At 40.8% G+C, this 12,053-nt stretch overlaps 1 protein-coding gene across 1 annotated transcript in view; it reads left to right on the top strand.

The window, feature by feature from the left end:
* Positions 1-7,891: 7,891 nt before the first annotated feature.
* Positions 7,892-12,053, top strand: part of CLCA2 (chloride channel accessory 2) — a 42,381-nt gene continuing 38,219 nt past the window's right edge. The window contains 2 exon segments of the mRNA XM_052637901.1: positions 7,892-8,314; positions 9,209-9,346. Of these exon segments, the coding sequence (XP_052493861.1) occupies positions 7,892-8,314; positions 9,209-9,346 (561 nt within the window).

Genomic DNA, 12,053 nt, shown 5'->3' with positions numbered 1-12,053 from the left:
TATGATTACAATTTTCATAACTTTTTGTCTGACATACTACTGGCTTCTAATCTTTGTTTAAAGATATAAAGAAACTCTTCTCCTCAAGTTACTAATGGTTTAAAACAATTTAGTGATTTACACCAATTGATAAAATTATACCTTTTTTCTCTCTGCCTCATCTCTCCAGAACTTGGAGCCTTATCAGATATAAACATCCAAATATACTGGGAAGCTCTAAAAGAAAAATGCACCCAACTGATGTCAGGCCTATGGCAGCCATTATGTGTTCAATGAATATTAAGTTCTAGTTTTGTTAATTAAGGTCTGTATATACTAAGATTCACTTCTGAGACAGTTCCTTGTGGTTATGTTATATTGGCAAGTGGTTTAATTATTACAAAAGGCATTCTGAGTTTTTTTCTAAAGCTTATCTCAGTAATCAGTCTTTGAATAAGGATCAGATGCTCAGAGAAGGCACTGCCGACCCACTCCAATACTCTTGCTTGGAAACTCCCATGGACAGAGGAGCCTGGTGGGCTGTAGTCCATGGGGTCATGAAGAGTCGGACACGACTGAGTGACTTCACTTTCACTTTTCACTTTCATGCACTGGAGAAGGAAATGGCAACCCATTCCAGTGTTCTTGCCTGGAGAATCCCAGGGATGGGGGAGCCTGGTGGGCTGCCATCTACGGGGTCGCACAGAGTCTGACATGACTGACGTGACTTAGCAGCAGCAGCAGCAGCAGATGCTCCAGGATCTACAACCAGGAGATTAACAACAGGCCAGAGTCATTTAACAAACTAACTCAGATGACCTGGAGATGTCACTGGGCTATACCTAATGGAAGTTCTTGACTTAAGCTCTTATGATTTTACTATTCAGTTCAGTTCAATTCAGTCGCTCAGTCATGTCCGAATCTTTGCGACCCCGTGAACCGCAGCATACCAGGCCTCCCTGTCGATCACCAACTCCTGGTGTCCACCCAAAACCATGTCCATTGAGTCAGTGATGCCATCCAACCATCTCATCCTCTGTCGTCCCCTTCTCCTCCTCTGTCGTCCCCTTCTCCTCATGCCCTCAATCTTTCCCAGCATCAGGGTCTTTTCCAATGAGTCAGTTCTTTGCATCAGGTGGCCAAAGTACTGGAGTTGCAGCTTCAACATCAGTCCTTCCAGTGAACACCCAGGACTGATTGATCTCCTTTAGGATGGACTGGTTGGATCTCCTTGCAGTCCAAGGGACTCTCAAGAGTCTTCTCCAAGACCATAGTTCAAAAACATCAATTCTTCTGCACTCAGCTTTCTTTATAGTCCAACTCTCACAGCCATATATGACCACTGGAAAAACCATAGCCTTGACTATTACTACTAACTAAATTGTTTTCTATACTGCTTGTTGAAAAGTGTTGTCCCTTACATTATCAAGTGTGTGACTGGGCCACTGATATAATGATGATGTACAGTTCCATATGAAATTCATAATTACAATGGTGTGACTCTGTGTATGAGAAGAAGCAACAAGAGGGAATGTTTTCCTGGACCAACAGACTAGTGAGACAGGTGTGGTCCAGAGACTTTTGCCACTCACAGGGCCTAGCCGGGTAACAGCACACCGAGTGACCTATCAGTGAAATCTTCAACAGACCTGGCAATGAGCCTTCCCAGCACCGTGGGACAAGATGGTCATGAAATACCCTCCGAACCATGGGCAAACTTATGGCCTTAAAGGGGCCCTGTGACTGGAAACTGACCTGGGAATGAGCCTTCCCAGCACTGTGGGACAAGATGGTCATGAAATGCCCTCTGAACCACGGGCAAACTCATGGCCTTAAAGGGGCCCTGTGACTGGAAACTGGCACTTGCCATCTGCCTCTACAAAGATTAAATCATGGGCACTACAGCTGCTGACCTTCAAAATCCCCTGAATGGAATTCAGGGTGAAAATCAGAAATTAGACACTCACTCTGTGCTCTGAAAAAAATGGACAAAACAGGCCTTCAGATAGTTAGGTATTTTCAGGTAAAGATTTCTTGAGCCCAAATTCTTGCAGCTTCTCATACCTAGAAAAACACTGAAATTGTTAATGGTGACAACTACTTTGGCTTATATGTTAATACCACAATAAGAGGCTAAAGCCTACCTGGACAAACTTAGACAGCTGGCTACCTGGCTATAAGTCTCCCTAAAACAGCTGTCTACATTGGGGTTCAGACTCATTCTTCTAAAAAGAAATCGTAAGATTTACTTTATTTGTTAAGATTCAGGTTGTCACTCTTTCAACTACTTCTAACTGGGTTTGTTATACCTACATTCAAACTGTGTATGAACATGCCAGATGGCTCCATTCTTATAAACAGGGCAGCCCAAGAGTTGACTCTATCTAGACCAGGATCAAAGTTACTACCAAATGTGACCTGATTCTTACTCTTGCTTGGACTGCTAACTACAATAATTCTTTTACTGATTATTGGTCTCTGCCTTTTAAATCTACTTGTCTAGTCTGTTCTTTCTAAAGGGTACTGGGGCTTCCCAGACAAAGCAAAGGTGATGCAGCGCTTCTGGTCATGCTTCAAAATGGACTCCCCTGACGCTCGACTCTCATCACAGATACAATTTTGATCTACAAGCTCTCCTTGGTGGAAAACTATCTCGACTGTAATAATTGTAATCATCTTATTCTTGCTGTTTGCTCCTTATATGTATAACTGTATAATGAATTTTGTATCTACATGGCTTGAGGCATTTAAGTTACAAGTGGTTGTTCAAACTCCTACGATTGCCACAGCCTCCTCCAACTATTACTTGGGGCCCCTGGATCAGAGATCCTCAATATGAGGGTAAGGAGAATATGTTGCCTCAACAACTTAGGGTCTGTGCCCCTTACCAGCAGGAAGAAGTTACAGAAAGCTTTCTCTGCCCCTTTTCCTGGCAACCATATTCTGCTAAAAGAAAACGGGAGGAATGAAAGAGTTAACGCGTCGGCAGGCAGTCCAAGGCCCTTTAAGGAGGAGATGAACATTCTCCCTCATACTTTCCTTATGCCTCGTGCAACAACGTATCTTGCCCGAGAACTGGCCTTTCTTTAGAAGCTAATGATCACACAGCACAATGTCTTACTCACAGAAATGCTTTTCTTAGGCTCTATGTTAATGATTATAATTCTAACACATCTTGCCTGGGAACCTGTTTCTCAAGAGGTAGCCCTGATTACACAGCAACAGTATATCTCACCCAGAGTCAGTTGCCCAGAACTGTTCTCCTTGGCTAATCTTGTGTCAAAGTTATCTCGGGATGTATGCCTTGGGAAAGGGTATGATGGACTTCTTACAACCTTGAGGTATTCTTTTTATCCATTTTCAACATCGAGTTGAGAAGTATATGAGGCCTGGCTTAAACTAGTGAGGTGGGTACTCTCCTTCCCCCTTCTGATGTCTGTATCAGAAGCTTTTTCTGTCACTTTCTCTTTAAATAAAATCTACACAAAGCTCTGAGTGACTGAGACTGTCTTTGGTCCAGGAGTTAAATCTTCTTCTTTGGAGACCACGAATCTGGTGGCACAAGTCGCCATTCACTGCATAAGCTATTAAACCAAGCTATCTGCGTTGATGTTGTTACTTTCAACCTTGTATTTAGTAGTTATTTCTTTACAAAGAATAAACAATGGTGTTACCTCAAAAATCCATAGTTAATGCAATATTTTTTCCTGAGTTCTGAAGAAAACACAGGCCTTTCCCATAAGAATTAAATATATATATATATAGAAAGACTACACAGACTACCTCCTTCTAGTGTGAGGAGTGTAATCACGAAGTGTGGCCCAAGGACCAGCAGCCTCAGCAACACCTGGGAGCTGAATAAAAGTGCAGAGTATAGACCTTACCTTGACCTCCAGACTTGGAATCTGCATTTGAATGGGTACTTCTCAGGAATATTTAAATTTGGAAAGCACTATGCCAAGTATCTTTTGGTCTGCTCTAGAAGGTCTGTGCAGGCTAATTTTGTTTGCTGAGAGTTTTGCCTGGGGATTCAGAGCCCCACGTACCTATACTCCAAAAACAGAAGGGGGAGCCCTAATCCCCGCATTTCCAGATCTGGTTAGAGTTGATTCTTGTTCTTTGTCAGACAGTCTGGTGGGGTTACATGGAGTAGTAGAAGCAGCATCAGGAGAGAAGGGAAACCGAAAAATCTGCTGCCCCCTGTTGGTGGGAATGGGGAAGTCAAGGAGTCTGGCAGAGCCCGGCGCTTCTCAGAGGTATTGAGGATAAGAATCAGACCAGGAAGAAAATAGAAAGGGAAACTAGGGAAGAACAGAGTCAAGATTTTATACTTCTACTTCTGCTTTTTGTTCTGAGTCTCTCTGGTTATTTTTCATCTTTCAAAATAATTTCCCCTACATTTTTTCTTTCTCTTTTTTCTTCTCTGAAAAAAATAACGGTAGTAATATCTTATACATAGCATGATACTGTACACTACCTGGTACATAATAGAACAATATTTTATAGACAGCAACTTTATAGAATGTTGTGCAAATGAGAAATATTCGTACCTTTCTCACATTTTCCGTGCTGTGTGCTCAGTTGCTCGGTCGTGACCAACTCTTCGTGAACCTATGGACGATAGCCTGCCACACTCCTCCGTCCATGAGATTCTCTAGGCAAGAATGCTGGAGTGGGTTGCCATGCCCTCCTCCAGGGGATCTTCCCAACCCAGGGATCGAACCCACGTCTTTTAGTCTTTTGCATTGGCAAGCAGATTCTTTATCACTAGCTTGGATTATCATTAAAAGTAGTTCTTGTTTCCATTCATTTGGGCAAATTTTGGAGGGTTTTCTTGTGCACAAAATCATCTTCATTATTGCCACTGTGAGGGTGGAGTCACTGCTGTTCAGTTTCTCAGCTATGTCCAACTCTTTGCAAAAATACTGCAAAACTGAAGTGGCCCATAAGCTTGGTAGCCAAGACACACAAAAGATGATATTTTCCTCTTCTAAATGGGATTGCTGACAAGCTGAAACAAAAGACTGAGAGAAAATTGTTCAAAGCTTTTTGGGACTCCCCAAGATGTCAGACCTCCTGACTGCATGTTTAACTTACTTTGATTATGGGTCTTTACCTGAAGATTCCATGAAAAAAAAGAGAGGCCTTCTGGGATCAGCCTGAACTGTAGATTTAGACAATGAACAAAAATATGCTTTAGATTCTTCAGTTACTGAAACTGAATAACTCTTATTTTCTTGAAAACAGATAAAAACAGTAGAATCTTAAAATTTATATAACATTGAAATAAATGCTTAAACATTGTATTCCCATTTTTCTTCACTTCAGGTTTGTTTCAGTTCTCAGACATCATAAAATCTATACGAGCAAAAAAAAAAAAAATCTATAGGAGCAGTGACTTTTTTGGAATGAAAGTATAATCTGGGTTTTTGTTGTTGTTGACAAGGTCTCACACTTTATCGGAAGTGGACACTGCTCAGGAATGACTCTAAGTCACTTAGTCAAGTCAGGATTTGCCAGCTTTTTAGTTTTGTCTCCTGTAGAGTCAGCACAGTCAGAAGAGAAGGTAGGAAGAAGAGATACTCAGCCAGCCGGGCCCCAGGTCTGGTTGCTGAGAACCGAAAGTGTTCTTAGGTAGGTCAGAACAGAGGCGATGGGAAAAGGCTTTCAGGAGTGAATATGACTCCCAAGACACAGTTTAAAAAAAAAAGGCCAGGGACCAGGAATCTGAAGAGGCAGGTGATGAGAGTGGAATCCTGCCAAGCGGCCAGACCTAGGGTTTAGGTTCCAGAACCAAGGAATCAAAAAGCAGATAAACAGGAGTGGATGTCATGCCTGGACTCTCAGCCCAAGGTGAGCAAAATCTGACTGTGTTTTTCAGGTTTTAACCCAGGTGAAGTTGGATAAAACTGTTCACTTATTATTGTTCTTTATAAAGTTGCATGCACTCTGTAGCCAACATTCTCCACCCCTCCGTTCTAAGGGAGCCATTGTAACTGTTGAACAAGTAGAGACAGAGCTGGATGTCAGCCCTCAGCTCCCACCTTAGCCAGTGAAAAACTTACATAAGTGTGCACAGTGGTAAGAAGAAACTTCCCTAATTGTGGCAAAAAAGCTACTGTCATGATGTGGCTTATGCATTTAATTTTTTAGTATATTGCTCTGCTGATGGGAATAATGTCTTTCTTGAAAACATAAGGGATTAGTAAAAGAAAATTAAATGCCAAGGAAAGCTGAAAATAAAGTGCATTGTTGCAATCAATGAGTCACAGTTCCAGGCAAAGCCTTTGAAGTTGCCATGACTTGTAGCTTCCACTCAGACACAGCATGAGTGAGAGGAAAAAACCATGGCTGTGTATCAGCCCCAGAAGACAAAGCAGCTAAACTGACCTCTGAGCTGTAGCATGAGCAACTCTGGTAGCCACGTGGTGACCAGCGACACTTGTTCTCCAGAACCCCTGAGAGAGCACCAAAACCCAGGCAACTTCTTTCAAGAGGAATCAAGAGGGAAACATTTCCAGAGCAGAAGAGCAATATCTCTTCTAGAAGAGATACTTTCAAAATTGGGGAGATTATTTTCACACTATAATCCAGGGCTGCTTCTTATTCTGCTTTTACTTTACTTCTCTGACTCTGTTCATTCATTTATTCAACCAGTATTTATTGAGTATTTACTGAATTAGATACTAAGGTGGTAGTGAGAAAAACAGGCAGGGTCCCTCTGTCACAAGCCCCTCAACGGGAAGCAGGCAGCCGATAAGACAATATGAATGTGGCGCTGTAGCCATGATCATGCTTCAAAGGGGAGGTGCCTGACGCACTGACAGTGGAAGAGAGGATTTTAAGGGGTAGAGAGCTCAGCCCAGGCTCCCAGGACAGTAAAGGAATTTGTAGGAAAAGCAGGCGAGAAGCAGTGGGAGGGAAGTTTACAAACGGAAGGACAGTAAGAGACAAATTCCCTTCAATATCCCTCAACATTTCAGCTCTTAACACTTCATTCCTAGTTTCTTGAGAACATAGAGACATGGTTCAGTAGAAAAACCCTGGAACCTAGAGTCAGTTGGTCTCATACTAACCCTGTAATAATACTCACACAGCTTTGAACAAGTTATTGAGATTTTCTGAGCCTCAGTTTTGTAACCAATAAAATAGAAATGATAAAACCCAGCACACAATAAAAGTTAGCTCCCTTCCCCATTGACTAATTTTCATAATCTGTCTGATACCCAATGTCTTTGTTGAAAAATAGTAGTAAAAATTACACCTATTCTAGGGAATTGAAATTTAAGTGGGTTTACTTGTAAACTCTAAAGCATTATATAATTATCAGCTAACATTAATCACTTACAAAATATTTGTGAGGCCTACTATCCTCCAGATCCTGTGAGAGCTATTGGAGAAATGGAAGGTTGACTGAGGCACAACCTTGCTCTCAGGAGAGAGTTGCTAAAGCAGAAATCCATTCTTTTCCTTGATCCAGAGAGAAAAGGCAGCAAGGACAGAAGGAATGGCCTCTGAGGCCTGCACAGGCATGCGATTCCTGGCACTTGGCTCTCCCTGGGGGATACCCGATCCTTTCCCTCCAGTCATCAGCTGATCTAAGGGCCTCAGGGAGAGGGTTGCAGGATGGATTTTCGAGTCTTCAAAATAAGCAGACAAAGGAATCTTCCATCAAACAAAAAATTACCTGAGAGCCATAGGGAAGTAGTTGCTCTGAGTGATGGAGGAGGTTTTCAAAGATGAAGAGAGAAAAACAGATCTCTGTGTGTCTAGTAAAAGTGGATGGAAAAACCCAGATTCTCTGATTCCCAGCCAGCCAGCCCTCCTTCTTTGAAGCTCCTTTTGCCTTATTTTCCTATTCCTTTTGAGAAGATATAAAATAAGTAAGGGGTGGAAGATTTCTTGCCCAACTATGATTCAGGAGGAAACCCAGCCATAGAACAGGCAAGTGTGGCATCGCCTAGAGAAAAAGGACTTGCAGAGACAGGTCTCATTTAGATCCACCCTAGATTTTGCAAAGAAGGCACCTCCTTCATCACAGACTCTAAGCCCTTCCAAGTTCAGGAAGAAATTATCTGCTTCGCCATTAACAACTTGGCACAATGTACCTGGCAGGACCAGTGTGACTGAATCGGAGGTTTTTCTCAACATGGCCCACAGGGACAGTGAAGGTCCTGTTTGCAGCCTGAAATTTGTGACTCTCCTGGTGGCCTTAAGTCCAGAATTCCTCTTCCTGGGAGCTGGACTGCAGCTTCGAGACAATGGGTACGATGGATTACTTGTTGCAGTCAATCCTCAGGTATCTGAGGATCAGAACCTCATCCCAAACATTAAGGTGAGTGGTGTTTATGAAACTGAAACCATCATCTTATTCATATAGACCTTTAGCCTTCTTTACGGGATTAACAACCCTGCCTAGTTTGTATTTGAGCAGCAGAGGAAAGGGGTGTTTCTCAAAGATAGCAACAAAAATTATAATTACAGCCAAGCCAACTCATTCACCTAATTCTGTGTAGTCTCAGCTTACATACTGTTTACCTAGCCCCCTTCTATCTATTGTTGGTTACTACTAATTTTAGCTTTTGTATTTAATGACTTGACCGTTTTGGGGGCAGAAACTCCAAAAATAACCTATTGTGGCAACAAAGACCAGATGCTTGGCTGATGAAGAAGCATGATTGTGCTTATTAAAATCATGTTGCTGAATTCCATCCTGAGGGTGGGAATTTTCAGACAGAAAGAGTCTGGATGGAGCGCCAAAGAGCAACGTTCCTTTCACCTGAATGTCCTGTGAGGTAACTTGACTATTTTCACCTTAGTAGGGTAAGGTAGGCTCACAGCTCCATTACCTGAGTCTCCCTTGGTATTGCTTTAATGAAATTAGTATTGTCATAAGGCGAGGTCTTGGACATGCCCACAGGTATGACATGAAAAAGATTTGTTCAGTGCAAGCTTAGAAAGCTTTGTGAAAGCTTTTCTTTTACAAAATTGGGAAAATTATATGGGCAAGCCGAGACACACAGTTAATGTCCTAAATTCTCAGATAAGCATTTGAAGTTTATTTATTTTGCTTCCAAGTTTTCCCCAAATCTAATGTTGTCTCTAAAAGAAATGCATTCCTTCAAAATATTTTCATTATTTTTGTTACTACTTATTCAAGTATAACTAGAAAACCAAAACATTAAGAATTCACAGTAATAATATAAGCTTTTCTTTTATTTGGTTATAGGAAATGATAACCGAAGCTTCTTTTTACCTATTCAATGCTACCAAGAGAAGAGTGTTTTTCAGAAATGTAAAGATTTTAATACCTGCCACATGGAAAGCTGGTAATTACAGCAAAGTAAAACAAGAATCATACGAAAAGGTAAGAATTCAGGATTTCATTAAATGAATTCAACTGAAGAAGAAAATACAATATAATGAGTTCAAACTTTAGGCAATAACAAATCATTGATATTAATACACAAATAATACTACTGAAAAGATTGTTATGCATAAAATGTATGAAAATACATACATGTAATAAGTGAAAATTATGAAGTAAAAAATTAGCAAAATGCCATTGCCCAAGCAGCCTCACAGATGGTCTCTTTCACTTTTTAACTTACAGGGTCCTTGCATTCTGAAATTCTTGGTTAAGGACCAAGAACTAGTTTTATTCTGAGTATGAGATGGAAAGGGAACAATTCCAACTATGAGCATTCTCATTTCCCACCGTCAGGAGCAATAAACATGCATGTCCACACGGAAGCGTAAGCCACTCACACATAAAAATTTGACTTTCTTATCCCACAAGAGCGCAAATTCATAGAATTTCACATTAGCCCAAGTCCAGGTCACTGATTTCAAGAAGTATGTTGAGAGAAGCAAGAAAGAAAGCAGCGTAAGAGGCATGGCTACCTTTTCTTCCCCAACCAAAAAAAAGAAAAAGAACTTAAGCTTCAAGGACTCTTGTAAGCTGAAAATTATAAACATCCATGGTCATGTCTGGTGTATACTGGGAACAAGCTACAAATAAATGTTAAATAAATTTGGCAAATGACTATTTGAGATTACTGTGAAAAGAGTCCTAGCAGCTACCAGAAAGGGCAGGAGCAGAGGCGTTGAGAACACAGCTTAGGGTGTCAGCAATGGGGTGGGTTCAAAATCTGTAATGACAGCTCAAATAGAAGGGCTGGATTACGGTAATTTCCCCTTTTCCTTATTTGTGTCACTTGGCATGAGTTTTCCTAAGGCTGTTTTAATTCTTAGCTCCTTTTTGAAATTTATTCCTCAGTAACCGAATAATATATTAATAGCAATCTTTATAGGCATTCCAGTGTCCTAAAAAAGTTAAAGGGGCTCTTAAAATTATTTTATTTATAACCAAATGAAAGCATTTGATGCTTGGCCATGGAGATAAGAGAGACAGAGGCACTGGGATAAACTAAGAAGAGAGATACTGTTTATTTAACTTCAATTAAATGCCAGACATTCTACATATATATAATTATTACAATATTAATATCATATTATTAAATTTTGGTGTATTATTATATTATTGTGTCTCAGTTGGTAAAGAATCCACCTGCAATGTGGGAGACCTGGGTTCGATCCCTGGGTTGGGAAGATCTCCTGGAAAACAGGACAGCCACCCACTCCAGTATTCTGGCCTAGAGAATTCCATGGACTGTATATTCCATGGGATCACAAAGAGTTGGACATGACTAAGTGACTTTCACTTTACTTCACTTCAAATGCCAGACATTATATATATATATATATATACATATATGTATAATTATTACAATATAGCATTATATTATTATATTGTTGGTGTATTATATTATATAGTATACATTCCTACATATTCCATATAACTGCTTAATTGCATAATATATATATTGCTTGGTTCTCAGTCACACCTAAAATTGTTGCTGTTAGTTGCTGTTATCGAAAATTAGGAAAATGGGGCTCAAATATAGTCAGGATTTTATCCCAAGTCAAACAGCTGGTAAATTAAGGAGCAATTTGAATTCATGCCTATTTGATTCCAAAACCTATGCTTTTTGCTCTAAGCTATGCTGGAGAAGGAAATGGCGCCCCACTCCAGTAGTCTTGCCTGGAAAATCCCATGGATGGAGGAGCCTGGTAGGCTGCAGTCCATGCGGTCGCTGAGAGTTGGACACGACTCAGTGACTTCACTTTCACTTTTCACTTTCATGCATTGGAGAGGGAAATGGCAACCCACTCCAGTGGTCTTGGCTGGAGAATCCCAGGGATGGGGGAGCCTGGTGGGCTGCCATCTGTGGGGTCGCACAGAGTCGGACACGACTGAAGCGACTTAGCAGCAGCATGTTGTCACCAGTTACCTTACACAGATGTTGTTAATCACTTTGGCCTTTAGTGGGACAAAAAAGTATTGGCTTTAACCAACAACAAAATCAGGTGGTGCTTCTTATCCTAATGGAGAAGACAAATAAATAACCAAAGCAAAGATGACTGAACAGAAAGATTGAAGGAAAGAATCACTGAATCATATATCTGCTAGATACCAATTCTTTTAATCTCCTAATGTTAACCAAGCAAGCACTTAGTGAATAATCGTTATATACAGGAGCCATGTGAGGCATGACAGAGGACACAAGGAAAAGCAATATAGCTCCTGTCCTTGTGAATCCACAGCCTAGTGTAGGTAGGAAGCAGAGGGCGGGGAGAGGGTTAGGAAAAGTAGCTAAAAACCAACTATGGCCTATAAGTAGAATATAACCCCAAACAGCCTGAGTATTCCATTCAATGCAGAGCACTCTTTCCTTGTTGCTTCAGGACAACTTTCCGGACATAGAAATGAGGTTTTATCTTTGTGAAGACTCTTCTAGGGCAAGACTGTAGCTCTTTCACAGGTGTTGCCTTGAAAAGTCCTTGGCCTGAATTCTTACCTTTCTAAAAATAAATGTTAATTATTATAAAAATAATTCATGCTTATTGCAAAAAAAAAAAACAGTGTAGAAATACGGAAAATGAAAACATTACCTTCCATTATTCCTAAGTGGTGTGTACATAGACACACACACACACACACACACACACAC

This window comes from Budorcas taxicolor, chromosome 3, assembly GCF_023091745.1.
Source record: "Budorcas taxicolor isolate Tak-1 chromosome 3, Takin1.1, whole genome shotgun sequence".
Classification (NCBI taxonomy): Eukaryota; Metazoa; Chordata; class Mammalia; order Artiodactyla; family Bovidae; genus Budorcas; species Budorcas taxicolor.
Note: the sequence above shows the minus strand (reverse complement) of the source record. Positions and strands in the feature narration are given on the sequence as shown.